Source organism: Lathamus discolor, chromosome 5 (assembly GCF_037157495.1).
Source record: "Lathamus discolor isolate bLatDis1 chromosome 5, bLatDis1.hap1, whole genome shotgun sequence".
Taxonomy (NCBI): domain Eukaryota; kingdom Metazoa; phylum Chordata; class Aves; order Psittaciformes; family Psittacidae; genus Lathamus; species Lathamus discolor.
The window spans coordinates 32,951,127-32,970,737 of record NC_088888.1 but is presented as its reverse complement, the minus strand read 5'-3'; the positions used below and the strand labels follow the sequence as shown (position 1 = coordinate 32,970,737).

General features: G+C 37.4%; 1 protein-coding gene across 4 annotated transcripts in view; it reads right to left on the bottom strand.

Annotated features, from left to right (window-relative positions):
* The window catches only part of SIPA1L2 (signal induced proliferation associated 1 like 2), a 148,029-nt gene that overhangs the window by 80,899 nt on the left and 47,519 nt on the right, over positions 1 to 19,611 (bottom strand). For all 4 annotated transcript variants that reach the window (XM_065680267.1, XM_065680266.1, XM_065680268.1 and 1 more), the window contains 2 exons: positions 6,984 to 8,684; positions 684 to 817 (listed from right to left, as the gene is read on the bottom strand). In XM_065680267.1, the coding sequence (XP_065536339.1) occupies positions 684 to 817; positions 6,984 to 8,448 (1,599 nt within the window). In that variant the 5' untranslated portion in view covers positions 8,449 to 8,684. The remainder of the gene's footprint in view (positions 1 to 683; positions 818 to 6,983; positions 8,685 to 19,611) is intronic.

The window sequence follows — 19,611 nt, the reverse complement described above, 5'->3', positions numbered from 1 at the left end:
GTCCTAAGCATATGAAAATATATAGCTGCTTGCTACAATAACAGTGTACTTTCATACGAATCAAAGCTAGTTGTTGTGATAAAGAAGAAAATAGTTTGCAAGATATATTAATTCACTTGAAATAGAAGTTCGGAGACATGTTCTTCCACAACAAGCAAGCAATTCTTACAAGACAATTATTGTTATCAACATATTAATACTCCTTCCACAAATCATGTATGTAGAAGTACAGAAAAACATCTCACAGAGAAAAGCTTCTAAGAAAGTATTTTGAAAAAAAATACAAAATACAAGTAAGTCATAGTACTAACTTCCATATTTTTTCCTTCCCATTTCCTCTACATTTCTTAATCTTTCATTTCTGTCATTAGAAACTTAACATCAAGCAGCTTGATCCAAACTTATCTTCAATTTTGTTCTTATCATCTGTTCCCTGGCTTGCCCCCTGCAGTTCCCTTCAGCCAACTTACCTCCTTTTGGATGCTTGCTCAGAAAGAAAATTATGCAGTACAGAAGAGGAAAACTTTGTTCCAGGAGTAAGTTACTAATAGTACATGAAACACCCGTTTCACACTAACAGGTTTATTTTCAAAGTTAGCAACATATCCAGAGGCAAACATCTAGCATCCTAAGTTCCAAGTTAACTTTTCAGTTCCTTTGCAGAATTACTGAAAGACCATTACCTCACTTGTCCTGAAAACTATACGATAGTTGAACTGAGATCCTTCTTTCTCCTTGGCATCTTCAACCTTCTCCCTCCGGATGCTGACTGCTACAGGTCCAAGATTTTCATCTATTCCAAAGTAGTTCTGATGCTCTTTTGCACAACAGTGAATGAAGAAAGAAGAAAATAATGAAGTATGAATCTCCTAGAAAATGTTCAACAAATCTCATTGCAAATTTCTTTAGCAAGGAAAAAAAAAATAATTGAGCTATGAGATCTGTAAATACACTGACTTGTGATCTTCTGAATGGCACAAGAAGTACATAAATTACAAAATGCTCATTTTGATGAGCAGAGTGATCACTCATGTAACTCAAAATACTTCAAGTACTACTACTATGAAATAATATTCTGTTGCATTTTTTCTTACTGTGAAATTAACCATTTTGCTTGACCCTGTAAGAAACTACTTTGGAGAAACTATATCTACATAAAGTCTTCAAAAAAAGCTAAAAGTCTTCAAATGAGGTGCTACGCAGCTTTATTGATTTCATTCAATTTATTCCTATTTAAAGCTTCACATTCAAAGCAGCAACTCAGCTTTAACAAATGACAACTGAGACTAGTTACTCTTCAGTCTTTGATGAATAGTTTAATTCAAACCTTGAGCCAACTGGCCCAGTCTAGGAGAGCAAAGCCCTACCAACACAAAAGAAAGATCAAGTTAGAGACTATTTAAGCAGACTAGACACACTCAAGCCCATGGGACAAAACAGGATACATGTTGAGAAAACTAGCCAGTGTTACTGTAAGACCACTCTTTACTGCCTTTGAAAGGTCATAGTAAGTAGTTACAGCCACCTTTAAAAGGGCAAGAAAGAGGGTCTGGGAAGCTATAGACTACTCATCATAAACTTTAGTTCCCAGGAAGATTAAGGAACAATTTCTCATGGAAGACATTTCCAGGCATGTGAAGGACAAAAAGATGCTTAGAAACAGCCTGCATAGATCTGCCAAATGCAAATCATGCATGACCAACCCAGTTGCTTTCTACAATGAGATGACTGGCTTTACGGATGAGGAAGGAGCAATGAATGTCACCTACTTGTACTTCAGCAATGCTTTTTACACAGTCTCCCACAGTAACCGTGTAGCTAAACTGAAAAGACATGGTTTGAACATACAAATTACAAGGTGGATATAAACTGGCTGGACAGCTGGCCCCAAAGAACTGTGATAAGCAATATGAATTCCAGTTAGTGGCCAGTCAGTAAAAGGTTTATTGAAAGTTGGAAATGGAGCTGTTACTACGTTTTTAAATTAGCTAAATGATGGAATGAAGTCCTACAGCTGTAGGGTGTCCGTGCTTCACTGCCCACTCTCCCCTTCCTCTGGAGGCAGCTACTGCTGAGATGGGACAACTAAGCTGCCTGGGAAGCAACTCCTAACCCAGTGACTCTTTCAGCCTGACATGGTAAAACAAGCTGTCCCCTTAGACAATCTGAAAAAAATGGACTGACCAAAATCTCATGAAGGCCAACAGCAGCCCTGCATCTGGAACAGAGCAAGCTCATACAACAGCACAAGCTGGGGACCAACTGCCTTAGGAACAGCTCTGTGTAAAAGGACTGAGGACCCCAGTGAACAACAAGCTGCAGAGCAGCCAGCAGGACCCCCTGCAGAGGTGAAGGCTAACCACACCCTAGGCTGCACAAGTAAGAGTATACCAGCAGGTCAGGAGAAAACATTATGCCTTTCTATTTGGCACTTTTGAGGACACATAAGGAGCAGTGTCCGGTTTTGGACAGAGTGGGACAAGGCCAGCACACAACTGCCAAGACGGTTACGGGCTGGAGCATATAATAAATGAGGAGAGGCTAAAAGAGATGGGCTTGTGTAGCCTGGAGAAGAGCAAGTTAAGAGGTGCTATATACTTGCAGGATCCCATTAGCTGATGGGGGCTTATAGAAAAGGGAGAGCCACTCTTCTCCAGGGTACAGAAAGAATGGGCAAGCAGAAACCATCACAAGATGCGGCCCTTCACTGAGGAGAATTAACAACAGGTACAGTTTGCAAGGAGAGTTTGTGAAATCTCCATCCTTAGAGACAGTCAAATGCCAAAGGAACAGTTAAAGGGCAATAGGTTATGAGCAACCTATTCAGAACATAACTTTAAAGACAGCTTTAAACAGGGGATTAAACTGGATGACCTCAGGAATGTCTTCCAATCCAATTTATGCTATAATTCCATATTTTAAATAGCAATTAGGTAATAAATTTATTTCTCCTTCTAAGATTGCCTGGATTAAAAAACCACTTTGTGAGCATTTTTAAGCTAGTTTTATACTTTCTTTTTAATGTATTCACAGAAATGTATAAGGAGGTTTTCACCAAATGTCTTTCACTGAGAAGCCATCCATACTCTCAGAATGGATACTAAAGTTTAAGTCATCACTACATAAATTACAGTTGTATTTGTCAAATCAAGTTTAAATTAAGTTTCCAGTAGCCTTTCCAAAATCTATCTATAAAGTTTGTTGGTGGTTACAGTCCATCTCCTGTCGGAAAGAAAGTGAGGAGCAACACATTACAACTAGCATCCTTTTTTTGGAAGGAACACCTATGATCAAAGGAACACAGACATTTAATTATTCACTCATGCTCACCAACTGTATTCCTTCCAAGGTCTAAGCATTCTACCTGAATAAATACATTATACCTTATGGATTTCCCAGTGTTAAATTAAAACTATGAGCCTTTATGAGCAAATTTATCAAATGGAACAGGATTTTTACAGATGAGAGTGAGGGCCACTTTCAGCAACTTGAAAAACTCCCCACAGTTGCATATTCAGATTTTGACAAAAGCTAGATTTGTCAATTAGGGTTTCTATAGCCTTCCATTTCGGTGTAAATCTAGAAAAGGATTATTACAGTTACTAGATTTCTCAGCTGCAGTGTTACTGAGCAGAAAAATGCAAGGTTGGCAGGTGTCTGCTTATTTATTTACAATATGAAAGACAAAACCAAGGATATTGCTTATGTACATTAAAAATAAAATAGACAAAACAGTTTCAAGGATGGGAGTTAAAGTACCTTAAGCAAATTAAAGAATAGGTACCAGTACTCTGGGATTTGGGGAAAACATTTTTAATTCAAGACCCTTTTTAGTTTCATAAAGTACAAACTCTTTAAGCTCATTCAAATGTATTTATGTTGATTTAAAAGTATCAGCTAGAAAAAAGAAAAGAGATGAAAATAAATGCTATTTTCTAACTGACAGAGAGATGGTAAAATATTCCCATATTTCTACTTTCCCATTTTGAGGAATAATTGTCAACTTTTCTTCCAATACAGAAGTCTTATTTATACAAACTGAGTTTATACCAAAAGCTTCCTAAGCCCATATATTTCTTCCAGGATATTTCTTCAGTTTCTTATCAGCAGATAAATACAGTAACATATTAAGAAATGATTGCAAGCATCCCTCAAATAAAAAAGCAGTAATAGTCAAGTCTCAAGGTATTATGAGGATAATTGCACAAGAAGAAATGGACAAATCAATGATAATAAAAGCATATTTCAAATAAAAGCATATTTCAATTATCCTTTTTAAAAATCAACATAGCTTTTTTCCCCTTCTCATACCCTTTTATCCCACAAAAATATAGTTCAATAAAGGACACCATTAATAAATCAAAGCCATCAGATAAAATAAAACATTCTAGCTTTTACAAACCTACACTGAAAACTGAGAAGATATTTTCCATAAACATTAACATACTTTACATCAGTTTTGTTGGATTTGATTTTAACAATAGTTACAAAACCTATAAATATGCAGTATAAAACTAGAGCTCATTTCAGAAGACACTGAATTCCAAATCTCTCAATTTCTTGAAAGGAAACGGAATAATTAGTGCTACACATGCCAGGGTGTTTCTTCCATGCATCTTAAAACAGAAATAAAACTTGTACGCTGACAAGTGCCAATTATAAAACTGTGAATTAAATTAAATATTCAGAAAGTTATTTCTTTTTCATAGGTATCTTGTTAAAGGCAAAGAAAATTGGTGGCATTACATGACCCTGTATATAAGTGACTAATGTTTGTTACATTTTTATTTCATTCTTCCACAATTATTTTGCTAAATTCAACTGTGCTATTAAATCTACAATTCAATGAACAATCGGCTAGGAGAGCTCACTGTCATGGAAGAGCATCAAGAAAGACTCAGTATGCACATAAATGTCATTTTTTCTTACATGGGAGATCAGCACAGCAGCAAGATATTTTGGTACCCAACACAGTGAACTTTGCTTAGGAGAGAACTGTGTTTGGCTGGAAGTAACCTGGAGGCTCCTTACATGCTTGATCCCTTGAGATAATAGATAGTGAAAATTAAGTTTTTAGTTCCATCATGCACTTGCCATGAGTTGCTACCTGATTCCTAAGAGCCACCCAATACAGATTTCTCTCATGTAGGTTCGGTTACAGCTCTATACAAAGGCAATGTGGCACAAGGCATGGCTTATCTATCAGTGTAAACGTGAGAGAGTGACAGTTTATTACTGGGTATTAAATATATCACATTATATATATTTTTGAAGAACTCTACCTACAGAACAATTAGTAACAAGTACAATAATGATTCAAGTTTCCTAGTATTATATTATGTGGGACAAAACTCTCAGATGCTGTTTCTTAACTTTTTATTACTATATGAATATAAGCATTCCTTACTTTTAGTCAAGAGATCATATATATGTAATGCCAGAACAGAAGTTAATTAAAACTAATTACATTTGCATAAACTTTCCAGAAAGGTCATTAGGTTTGTTTATAGGATATTATTTCAAGTGGTTTCAAGCAGTCTTTCTATTTTCTTCTTTTAATCTCCCTGACAAGATTCGTCTTCAAAAAAATACACAGCGCTTCAGAACCCGTAACTCATTCATGATAAAAGCACTTCACAAGGAAGTCCTCTTTCATTTGACTTAATCCTTGTCTTTCCCCCCTCCCCTATCCTGCCAGCATCTTTGTCCATTGATAGTCTTCCTTTCATTTCTGTATATGCCCATCCTTTCTTCTGTCTGCCCGTCAAAACGTATGACACCCTTTTGTTACAAGTTTCCCTCTATTCTCTTCCACTCTGACTCCCTGAAAACTATTTATCTTTCACAACCTGCCTAGCTTAAAAGCCATTTTGAATGGCTGAATTTACTGCCCATTACTTGCTTAGCTCTAGGTCTTTTTCTTCCTCTTGCATGACGGATCTAGATTCTTTTCTTCCTTTCTTTTCAATACAGCATTTTTACAGCCAGTATGTTCTAGGTGTCTACCATATTGTGAAAATAAGCACTGTACTGGATCGTCTTTCAGCTCCCCTGTGAAGGGTCACAGGAGGAAGGAGTACAGTACGGTGCTTATTTCCTGCTGTTCAAATATAATTAGAAAGCAGAGGAAGCATGACTTCAGGAAGACTCAGGCAGTAACAAACAGTCTTTTAAGAACAGAAGATTTCTTTTTTATTTTTTTTTCTTTTAGTAACAGCAAAAAGACTGAGCTGTAATTCATAATACAGGAAGGACAGACACAGGTATTCTGGGGTTCTCCCCACAGAAACAGAGCTTTCACACACATTGCATAATGCAGTACTGAATACAGACAGACAAAGCAGATCACAAAGTGGGAACAGTTTATCTGAATAACGATTCAAGACAGATAATTACTTGGTTGAGAAGAGTACCCTTGCACTTTGCAGTGTGAGCGTTTCCTAAAAGAATAGGGTAAAAGGTTAAGAGAAAAGCATGAAACAACCTTCTTAAAGCTGAAAGCCTAACTATCATTAGAAGCTCTCTGTTCAAGGAGTATGAAAGGCTACAAAACAGACAGCTGAAGACAGCAGAATCTAAAAGGGCATCAGAAGCTTCAATAATAAAACCTTCTCTTTTGGGCACCTTCTAAGAAATAATGATTTCTATTCTTGGTATCAGTACTTCCAGTGCATTTATCAAACAGAAATACCTTTTCTTCCTACCCACTAAGAAAGTTTAGTTCAAAGAAGTTAGTTTACGTACTAATTTAAATGACACTTGTTGAACCTACACAAGTATTGCATAACTTCATACATAACCCACTGGTTGTTGAACATCCTTCTGGGACAGCAAGAACAACAAGTTTAATTTTAGTAAAGTTTCAGGATCCCCTGTAATACTTTCATGTCTCTCTACAGAGAAGAAGAAAATGAACAATCTTTACTAAGCAACTTAAATCTAACACATGAATATCTTCGAACAGCTGCATTAGAAAAATTTACCTTTTCCATAGAAGAACTTGCGGTAATAATATGCTCCAAGATCAATGTGTTCTATGATGTAACGCTTCACTTTCTCTCTGTGAATGGACTGGTTTTCTCTTGGTACTTCCAGTACTGAAACACCAGCATTTGTGCAATGGGAACTCAGAGAGGACTCAAAAGAACAACTTTCACCTGAAGAAAAAGATGCTGAATTCGCCCTAGAAAGTGCAATCCGTCTATCTCCTTCCCCACCAGTTTCGTTCCTGAAGTAAGGGCAACTCAATACTAAATCATTGCTTTTCCCATCACCCTCATCAGCATCTAAATTCTCTTTTGAATTGAGGTCCTCTTTGCTTCCCAAAGGAGATTCACAGTTTCCCGTTTGGCCTGCTGGCATCTGAGTCTGTGACGCAGCTGAAGCCCCAGTGGTTATATTTTTTCTTTTTCCTACATTTACTCTGGTAGCCATTGCTTCATTTATATTAAACAAAACACTCTGAACATCATAATGTGCAAAACATTTCTGACAGTTCCAAGAACGAACATTTCTGTCAAGTCTATCATCCAGATCAGATGAAAACTTAAAAGTTTCATGCTCACTTTTAACTGTTCGCAATTTTCTAAAGAGAGATGTTTCTACTGCTTCTGATTTTAGCCTCCTCTTGAAAGATTTCTCCCTGTCTCGACCCACAAGTAGAGCACTATCCATATAATCCAAGCCAGAAATCCTGACAAATTCTCCCCTGGAAATCTGTGCAGCAGCATGTAGACTTGGAGAAACTGTAGGGTCACAGTGGAAAAACTCAGAAAATCCAAAGGGAGCAAGGGTTTTATGGTCAAAATTTTCCACTCGGTATCCTCTTAGCATTGCAAAAAAATTTTCTCCAGACAAGCCTTGTCTATCAATTGAAGAGGTACTGCCATATTCTCTATGAAGAGCTGCTCCAGTATTTGGGTTAACAGCATTCTGGTCTAACACATCTTCAGCATCAATATCACTTATTGTCACATCACTGTTGCTTCTTTGCCTTATGGGATGAAGTCCCCTTTGAGGGGAATGAACGAAAAGATCTCCAATCGAGTATTTTCCCTCTGTAAATTCCAATTCTAGCTCTTCTTGCTGTCCATCACTTTGGTCATTTTGTCCATTTGGAAGTACTGAGCCAACACCTTCATAACTGGTTGGAGGTCTGTTTTCCCAGGCAGCTTTACTCAGCTCTTTGGAACAATCCTTTTTAGGAGGCCATTCAGACACCCTTGCTCGAACACCCATTTTAGGCACAGCTGGTGTACCATTTGTTTGATTATTTTCAGTTTTGCTAGGTGCATTTGAAGAAACAGGAGGACCCATGCTACCATTCAAAGCTTTAAGTTTTCTCGCAAAATAATCATCAGATTGCATGCTTCTTGAAGACTCCCTGAACTTTGAGGAAGTTCTATTAACTTTGTGCTTATCTTCTTGCAAAGACCTTTGATCACTCATGTTCAGCCAGCGGGACGTGAACCACTACTATTGCATAAAGATACTTTTATTATTACATTGTCTTTTATGGGCCAATAAAATGCAATACAAAAATACAGCCACAGTCTTCTCAGAAGTGCAAGCAGAAACCTCAATGTGCCATTTTTGTACAACTTCTGTCAGGACAGTAATCCTAAAATACCTCCTTCAGATCAGACGCATTCAGTCCAGTATTAATCCAGACAAATTTCTTTTATCTGTTCATAAAAAAAGAAAAAGAAAGTGTATTAAAATGTTTATAGTCAAGAATGAAAAGTTACCAGTGTTGCTTGCATATATACAACATCCCATTAAACTGGAACTAATGAAACTTGCTTTGTATGCTTTTCTATCCTCTGCCTCCTTAAAACCCAACAAATGCAATAATCCTGGTTTCCACAGAATATGAACAGTTTGAACCTCCATATCTCTCATGGTCTAACCGGTACATGCACACTGAATAGTTCAGCAGGGTCTGCCAAGCAGAAGAGGCACACAATTCACTCTGCGCTTCCTTCAACGCTGACAGCAACTTCGCTGCTTATTCTCTGTCTAATCACAAGGTTTTGAATGAAACTGGCCAATACAGGAGTTTCTGGGTCAAGACTGCTACAACACATAAGTAAAATACATGAAAGAGATACGACCTTTGACAAAGTGTTTTGTCCCATTTAAAAGAACATTTTAAAGTTAAGTAATCTCTCCACTACAATTAATTCAGTGAATAAATACTACTTTTTTCTCCTCTTTCTCCCCAAAGGGGACTTACATTCCTTTATTTGAAGTGTAAACTATTATTTGGCTGTGTAAAACAGTTGTGGTTGTTTCTGTTACATTATATTCCTCTGGCTGGAAACCTAGACTGTTGAACTCAGTCACTGCACTAAAGAACAAGTCTGTTGTCTTCCACAAATACGAAAAGATAGTAACCCTATTGATAAGTGTTGACACAGAATTGGAATTGTTAGGATATAAAAATATTCTTCAATGGCTTCAATGGTCTTTAAGAATGACCATGACTCATGCCGCAAAGATTCGTTTGCAGGCAGAGCCCGTTCTTTAAGCCATCGCATAAAATTAGACTAAAGTAAGAGACAAGACTCTGCGTTATGTAGTCCCTTTCCAGCTTTTGTGCTTTGAACAAAAAACCCAACATAATGATCTTTTGAGACGCTGCAAATAAGCATAACATGCATTTATTAGGTAAAAAAAAAAAAAGAACAAAAAACAAAAAGGAAAAAAAGGCAGGTCAAATTAGCCTGGAATATGAATTGTCCCTTTATTTCAGTGAAGATACAAGGTGGTAAGAGGAGCTCACAAGAGAAGTGGTTTATCCCCTATATTAAAAGTTTAAGGAAAAAAAAAAATCAGGAAAAAAGGAAAGGGGTGGAGGGAAGACTAAGGCAAGAGGACAAAGAAATAATATAAATTAAACTTGACAGGTTACTTTTCCTGCTTGTCAGAGAACACCACAAAACTGTGTTTGATACAGCAAAATTTAGGACTCTTTTTCCACATTGGGTCAATAAACACAAGTTAGAGTTACAGCTGCATCATGATTGGCACGGTTTCTATGTGACTTACTAGGAACGGGTAACCATCTAATTTCAGCTCACTTTCACTACACATTAATTCCTCAGAACACCTGTGTGATGGCCAATTAAAACAAAGGTTTTGGTTCCTTATGGGAGTGTAAAAGATTGTTTAAGCAACTGGTGTGTTCAGAGAAATAGTACTTGAAAAGTAGTATGCAGAATTTTCACACATTGACTTAGGAGAACACAACACAAAAAGGAAAATATCAGTCACAGAATCACAGAATGGTTTGGGTTGGGAGGGACCTTAAAGCTCATTCAGTTCCAACCCCCACGGCATGGGCAGAAACACCCTCTACCAGACCAGGTTGCTCCAAGTCGTGTCCAACCTGGCCTTGAACACTTCCAGGGATGGGGCAGCCACAGCTTCTCTGGGCAACCTGTGCCAGTGCCTCACCACCCTCATAGTGAATAATTTTTCCCAAGTATCTAGTCTAAATCTCCCCTCTTTCAGCTTAAAGCCATTCCCCTTGCCTGTTACTACATACCCTTGTAGAAAAAGTCCCTCTCCAGCTCTCGCGCAGGAGGTCCCCCTTAGGTATTGGGGGACACAGGTCTCCCCAGAGCCCTCTCTTCTCCAGGCTGAACAACCCCAGCTCTCTCAGTCTGTCTTCATAGGAGAGGTGCTCCAGCCCTTTGATCATCTTCGTGGCCTCCTCTGGAATAGCTCCAACATGTCCTTCTACTTGGGGGCCCAGACCTGAACACAGTACCCCAGTAGGGTCTCACAAGAGCAGAGTAAAGGGGGAGAATCTCTTCCCTGACCTGCTGGTCACACTCCTTTTGATGCAGCCCAGTATACGGTTGGCTTTCTGGGCTGTGAGAACGCACTGCCAGCTTATATTCAGGTTTTCATCCAGCAATACCCCCAAGCCTTTCTTCACAGGGCTGCTCTCAGACACATCAATATGCCTAATATTTGTGAGGCACAAGTATTACAAAGGTGAAATACAAGAAAATGCCTATGGGATACACATTAACATGGGCAGCTAACAGATCTTTTTTAATCATCTCTTAGGGTGCTCTTTATGTAATCATGTAAGTGTGAGAAACCTTTGCCAACTAAAAACACTGAAAGAAAACTAAACTATTCCAGAATCATCCTTTCTATTTCTGCAAGAATATAAATTAGTCAGAACACAGAAAGGTCAATTTCACATATCATGAAAGATATTTAGCTTCTTATTGAAGATTAATTCAATTTTCTTTGAAATTATGCTGAATTACATTTTCTAGCCTTCTTGACTTTTCCTATATAAAAACCATCCATAGAAGCCATTAATCTATGCTTTTCTTAAATAAAAAATAATCTCTTACAAATTGGAAAATACATGAGGTCAGAAAAGCCTATGCAAGTATTCCAGCTCTCCTGCTAACCCTTTTCCTGTCATAAGCATTTCTGCAAAAGTCATGAATTGAACCATGAAAATAATCCATGTTGAAATAAAATCGGGGATGAAGTGGTGAGAAGCAGGAGAAAACAACAACAAATGCACACTATCACCCTTTAATTTTCAATTCAAATCTACAATACGATTTACTGTTTGTCCTCACAAACAGCTGTAGTTGTGGAAGGCAGGAGAGAACCTGGAGGCCACAGGAAAACACAACTTAGTTGTAGCTTAAATACTTGAAGTATGGCACAAGTATTTTAAAATAAAGGCATGTTGCAAAAGGTAGTATTTAAACAGATAATTATTTTTCTTTACAGTGTAATGCTCGTGTGACTGAAGACCAAAGAAATGCCTGTTTTGGAAGTGTAGATTGACATTTAACTGGAAATGCTAATACTTGAAGACGTGACGCAGTATATTTAAGACACACTAGTAAATATTATTTGGCCTAATTGACAAAAAATGCCTGGTTTTAATGTAAATGACCATTCCAAATTCCTGTAACTCAGTACAACAGCATGTTTTTGTTGACAGCTGACCCATGCTGATGGATAGCACCATGTTCTCCTATGTGTGTTATTCTTTCAGGTTATTTTCTCTCCACAGTAAGAACTTAGCAGTATTGTTGCTAATATATGTTGATGACTGTTATTATAAAACTGACTTCACTAAACCATTCCTTCCACAAAGAATGCTGCCAATACGATCATGAGCATTCTTCTCTTCAGACCTGTACAGCTCTTTCAGTCAAGTTCTTCACTTTTCTCTCTTTCAGTCTCATCCTAGCATTTAAGAATGGAATCACTGACAGATACGGTCAAAAAAGAAAAGCTGGATGCCTACCCTGCTGTTGTGCTCCTGCCAACCCTTCCCACTAAGGCTGCTGGATGTTATGCAAATAACTTAAGTTCCTTCCACACAGCTACAAAGACTTCCTTCTGAGCTCAATACAGCAGCTGGTTTGTTAGCTACAGTTACAGTTCTTTAACGTGGAATGATTCCAAGTTTCCTGGGGACCTTGGATACATGCCCACAAATGTTCCTGTGCCAGTAGTACAGCAATGAATAAGAACTGTACTATTGGACTGCCCTGTCAAAAGGAGGCTGTTTGGTAACGCTGCCTCATGTCAGCCTTGATAGATGGAAATGAATTATTTAAGAAGTCTTTCTGTGATCATGTTGTTGATCAAGACTTTGGAAATCTGCCCCTATTATTATGTAATGTTATCATCCTAAAAAGAATGCATAATTTGGGTAAGAGCATTAATCTCCAGCATTTATCAAGATGACAATACTATAAACCATGACCCCCAAACTCTACTAATCTTAAAAAATGGCAAGTGAAATTTGATAAAATAGGAGTACAGGCAGGAATAGTATGCCAAAAGCTGAAGATGAGACATTTAATTTGCATTCAGTTGATTCTACACAGCTTTTTCTGTGTGCTCAGAGTCTGGTTAGTTTTCACTCTTCAAAGAAACACATAGTAGGGTAGTAGTGTTATGTATATCACCAGTATAGCAGCAGTTACACAATGGCTATTTTATGGGAATCCAAAGTTTGCAAGAAAATTCTGCCTTCAGGCCAATACTTCCAAGTGCAATGGAAAAAAACAGTGCAAAGGAGAAATGTAGGTGGTAGGTAAGCTTTCTGTATTTTCACAAGTCCTGGACCAGATAACCCACTGAACAAATCTGTCACAAGCTATTATTTCCTGTAAGTAGAGTTGACACTAGAAAAAAAAAAATCTTTTTTGAAAAAGAAGAAAATCATACAAAAAGGTTTTTTAATGCAAGATCAGGCTCGCTACAGTTTGCTTATTTTTAAAAGCAGACTACATTAGCACATTTTTTTAGATTTACATATTTTCAGTATATCTATTAATAGCATTTATTTCTTAATGATTCCTAAAGCAGAACTACCCAATTTTCAGAAGCAAAATTAAAGCTATGCCTTGTTTTCAAGTCATCCAACTTGTCTGTCCAAGCCAGAAAATTCTGGTCACACTGAACTGTGATATCACATCCTATGATGGTTGATTATGATGTCACTAGGGGAATTATTGCTGCAGATATGAGTATGAAGAGGAAAAGGAGTTCTTCATGCACTTGTTTTCATGCAAATGTCTTTACAAAACCATGATATTTAGGCATAATTGTCTTTAAATAGAATATTTCTTTCAAAGTTCTCCCTGAGGCACAGTGAATATTAAAGGATAACACTAACTATAATTGAGCCACTTATTCAGATTGCAGCTGTGGAAAATGGATTGGAAATAATACAATGAACAAATTATGAGCACAGCTCATGAAAAAAAATGGTTCAAATTATTATACATCAAATTTACAATTAAAGCTATAACTACTACAGTATGAATGGTTACTTCTCGTATGCATATTTCAGATACTTGATTAATATGCAGACATAGACAAGAGGCACAATGATGGGAAGCCTCTCATTTGACTAATGGAAATACATATGAGCTGCTGTGTACTGAATATTTGTTGCATACTTCCTTATTCGTGCTGTATTTCTTCACCTTTAGTCTTTCCTTGTGAGAGAAACGTGAGAGTAGAAACCGAAGAAAATCCTTTACTGAAATGCCATATTACAGAAATGTATCCACAGAATAATCCACCAAGAATCACGCCACAGCTTCACTGATTTGGGGGTTGAGGGAAGGAGCCGTAACTAAGAGCAACAAAAGCCGACATGATTCAGGGGACTGGAGCACCTCCCGTATGAAGACAGGCTGAGGAAGTTGGGGCTGTTCAGCCTGGAGAAGAGAAGGCTGCGTGGAGACCTAATAGCAGCCTTCCAGTATCTGAAGGGGGCCTATAGGGATGCTGGGGAGGGACTCTTCGTCAAGGACTGTAGTGACAGGACAAGGGGTAATGGGTTAGAACTTAAACAGGGGAAGTTTAGATTGGATATAAGGAGGAAATTCTTTCCTGTTAGGGTGGTGAGACACTGGAATGGGTTGCCCAGGGAGGTTGTGAGTGCTCCATCCCTGGCGGTGTTCAAGGCCAGGTTGGATGAAGCCTTGAGTGGGATGGTTTAGTGTGAGGTGTCCCTGTCCATGGCAGGGGGGTTGGAACTAGATGATCTTGAGGTCCTTTCCAACCCTAACTATTCTATGATTCTCAATGCTGGTTTAAGACCATCATATTTCTTATCAAGACAGTGCAACCACACTAGTTTGAGACTGGCGCAAGATTCGGGATTAAAAAGAAAAAAAAAAGTAAAATTAAAAAATCTTATTCTGTTCTTCAAATACAGTTCCCTTCTCCAACAAATAAAATGGCACATATACATAAATATTGAGTCTGAGATACAATGTGCCATGTTGGAGCAATGGATCTTTAGAACAGCAATTTTGCATTCTACTGCTGTCAGTGCTGTTCAATGAAAGGTGGTTTATTTTTAAGAACAAGAGACCTCTGATCATAACTGCTCTCCTTCATTTGCAGAATGAGAAAAATCTCATCAACATCTACAAGAATAATTGTATAACATCTAACAGTAAAAAGCAGACCCCTCGAAAATGTTTGACTTGTGTGTGTTTTTCTTACAGTCAAGATCCCCCATCTGTCATCTTGGCTTTTCCAAAGAAAATAATTTAATAAATCTCATGTTCCAACTACCGAACACTAACCTCACTACTATTAGTTGCGGTTTGTTTGTTGGGTTTTTGAATGTACTACAGACATTTATTAAAAAGAACTAAAAAAGCAGTGACAAAATACAGCTTTTCTTTGGTGTAACTCATCGTACCAGTGTACACCTATCACAAAGTTCCTCCAGCTTTCCTTTAACACATCTTCTATTACTTTCTATGAATATTTGCTCCTACACATTGAATCTCAATTCATGCTTTGTTTCATTAAAAAACACTGTTTAAGTGTTTCATCAAGTAACCTAGGTTCTCTCTTAGTGATTCTCAATGTTTTATATAGAGCTATTACTGACTATAGCATTACTGTCACTGATTTTAAACTTAGTTAGAAATTATCTTCTATTACTAAAAAATATGCTCAGATAAATTTCTGACTGTTTTAGTGCTTTGTTTTCTTAGAACATTAATACTAATATTTTATTGTTCCATTAGCACAAGTTTTGACAGTCAGATGCAATGAGGCTGATTTGATTTCCAGAAGAAACTGGATATCCTCCTGTTCTTACAGTTCTATTATAAACAGTTCAATTATGCAGCCTACACAGAGTTTAACTGTTAACTAAAAGTTGTATCTCATCCAGTTTGAACCAAAGAAAACAGCAGAAGGAAATCACAATTATATTGATATCAATAGCAAAACTACCACTGACACACATACTGAGACTATCTTTCATTTTTACTCTTCCAATTCAGTTTAGATCTTTTTAACTGAAATTGCAGTTAAAATAATAACAAAATATAGTAAAGCCTACAATGTAATGTAATTAATGAGGTAAAAAGGAAACTTCTATTACAAAAGGGCACCAAACTCATCATAGATTATTACTAATCAATACCAGTTTTGGGCAGTCTTTACTAATTGCAAATAGAAGCTCTATAGCTATCAGCCAGAGAAAATTTTAAATAAACAGAACCCAAACTGTCTTTCTTACCTTTCATTCTTTCAACTCATGAATGTAGGTGTCAAAGGACAGGATATCAAAAAGAGCCCTACTTACTGAGCATTAAATAATCTATTTTCTACAGGGAGACTAAAATCACATCCAAAACACAGTTTACATGCATGCACACTATCTCTTCAGGACAGAAAGAAGTATAGGAGGCCGGATGACTTTAAGACATTTCCCTACCTTAAAGTATTTAGATGTACTTATCTCTGCACCTCCAACAATTTAGATGCACTTATCTCTGTGCCTCCAACACTTCATAGTAATTATACTTTCCTTGCATATGTATTTATCCTTAAAAATACTAATACAGAATTTTAATTGAAATCTTTGAGGATGAAAAGCCTTCAACAAATAACGATACGAGTACATCATAAACAAGATTTATACAAAGAAATGTCAGCAGATAAACACAAATTTTGTATAAATCTTTATATATTCGTTGTAGTTCAAGAGCTTACAAAGTAGGGAGTAAAAAAATCTGATTGCATGACATGTACTTTTCCTCAGCTAGTAAAACCTACTCAGTAAGAAAGCTTAGATTAGACAGAGCACAAATTATTCTGGAAGAGTAAAGATGATTCAGCTATAAGAGTGAAACATTGCACTGACGCAAGGTCCATTAAAAAACAAAAAAAAAAGGTAATTTTCAGTGGTCTTCTCAAGCTTCAAGCTAGCTGGACAACCTCTGAATCTTCAGTAGAAATAGCACTGTCTACAGGTTCAGAAATTGTCATATGTCCACTGCTTGTTGAATCACCCCTTCCAGCTTGAATGCACGTATTCTCATTTAAATTGTATAATCTGTTACTATAGGCAGGAACTATTTCTACAAAATAAAAAAAAAAACAACTTCTGGGGTATCTGAAGACATGTTTTTTAATTCAAGGCTGACAGGAGAGATGTGCTAGCATTTTTACTGTTATTTCACCTCTGCAGGTAGAAATTTGGAAGCAGGTTCAGAGGCTTCGCTGAAGTTGAATAAGGAGTCAAGTACTGTAAGAGGAGAAATTGCTCAGTAAGCGAGAGCAAGATGGCAAGCTTTGACTTTTCAGAGTCAATATGCCACAAAAAATCATAAAAGGCAATTCCACTTTTTATAATTCTCCTACAGTGAGGCCCAGAATAAAGCTTTTTTATCCACTTAGCGAAAAGATAAAACAATAAACCCATTAAACAGCTGAGGTTCCCCATTCCATGAAGTAGATTTCAGATTTTGACACAGTAACTCAAGACAGCTTTTGAAACGAACAAAGCCATTTGTAGCCAGAACAAGAAAGTTCTTTTATATGTTTCTATTATAACTGTATTTCATAGTAAAATGCTGCTTCAGGCAGAAGGAGAGACTAAGCCTGCTGTATTCACATTGGAGAGGGCAGATTATTTGCACTGTCCTAAGCACTTGCTCGGATTCCATGCTGTGACCTCACAAACCCATATGCTGGGCATCAGCTCCAAACAGCAAAACACTTAGTACCAGAACAATATTAATGCTACTTCCATCAGAAATACTCTCTCAAATGAAACATACTGCATATGACTTCTAAGAGCATCTAATTTTTTGAAGTGGAAAGAAAGAGCCTCCTTAAAGCAAAGGATGGACCTAATCATCATCATCAGTGAAAGAGATAGCTAAAGAGGGTGCATAAACCAGCTTGAGTTTGAGAAACAAACTCTATTCCATTCCAAAAATCTTCTGTTTTGACAAATTATCACTAATAAGACTGCTAGTGCCCAATGGAAACAGACATTCCTAAGTGAATTCAGTGGTATAAACTTTAAGGACTGTAATAACTGAGAAAAGGCTGAACTTTCATTCTGATTACGTTCATGAGAAATGGATATGTCATCCCAGAAGCCAAAGTTAGTTTATTTCTAGAGGGGGGAAATAAGATCTTAAATCCATTTCATCATTCAAATTCTCCTTTACTTCAATAATCTCACCCATCATAAAAGTAGACAACAAAAAAAAAAAACAACCCTAAGAGAACATACCTTCCCACTAATTAATAAAGAAAGATTGAACATTACCTATGACAATGGATGGAGTGTTCAAAACCCATCTAAATAGTCTACTGAGATCTGTCAATACTGAACAGTTTGGTTAAGAGGCACATTTTATGGAAAAAAATAGAAATTTAGCTTTGCTTTTGTTTCTTACATTTTCAAGAAAGTACAACAGGAAATAAGTTTTATGCCATGTGATTTGGTAGTAGAATGGCTCTGATGTCACAGTCCTGAATTATTTTTAGTAATAAAGTGATCGATTAAAGTAAAATTTTAAAGAAAAAGGAAACATTAGCATTTATCTTCATAGGGGCTTTTTATGGAAAACGTTTTAGCTTGACCTTGGTTCACATCAAAACCTTTTAAAGAAGACATTTTACTATGAGCAGAGATTTCACTGTTTTCTATCCATTCTCTCAAAAGAGCAAAATTCCATATAGACCAAAGAGACACTGAAACCTGTGGTGACCATCATACACTTAATTCATACAGTCTTACTACATAAAAAAAATATTGTTCTTAAATGTTCAATGTAAATTTGGAAAGCAGATTTCATAATATTAATGAAATATACTAAATATTCAGGTAGTTACCAATAACTTCGTACATGACATTTCCAAGCATATTCTATTGAGCCTGGACCACCTGGCACTGAACAATACAGCTTGGACAAACAAGCACTTCTCTGAGACAGACAACCTACAGGCTGGTTCTACAGCTTAGTAGAATCACAGCTCTTTTTTGACGAATCAAACTTTTTCATATAATTCTAGATATAAACAGAGGAACAGTAGCTGGAGTGAAAGAGTTGTTAGCAGAATTTGTTCTTCATTTTTCAGCAGTCCACTCAAATTCAGCAGAACTTGATAGCAATAAAAAGTCACTGCCATCTGTTCAGTGATCATTTTTGTGCTGGTTTTGGCTGGGGTAAGGCAAATTTTCCTCGTAGTAGCTGGTATGGGGCTCTGTTTTGGATTTGTGCCGGAAACAGTGTTGATAATTCAGGGATGCTTTAGTCACTGCTCAGCAGTGATTACACAGAGTCAAGGCCTTTTCTTCTCACCCCATCCCACTAGTGAGTGGGCTGGGGCTGCACAAGAAGCAGGGAGGAGACAGAGCTGGCACAGCTGACCTCAAGTGTCCCAAGGGATATCCCAGACCATATGGTGTCGTGTTCAGCACATAAAGCTGGAGAAAGAGGAAGGAAGTGAGGGACGTTTGGCGTGATGGCGTTTATCTTCCCAAGTAACCACTACATGTGATGGAGCCCTGCTGCTCTGGAAATGGCTGGACACCTGCCTGCTGATGGGAAGTGGTGAATGAATTCCTTGGTTTGCTTTGCTCACATGCACAGCTTTTGCTTTACCTATTAAACTGTCTTTATCTCAACCCACGAGTTTTCTCACTTTTACCCCTTCCAATTCTCTCCCCCATACCACCAGGGAAGAATGAGTGAGCAGCTGCGTGGGGCTTACTTGCCAGCTGGGATTAAACCACGACAATTTGGTATCTTATCTAGAATCAAG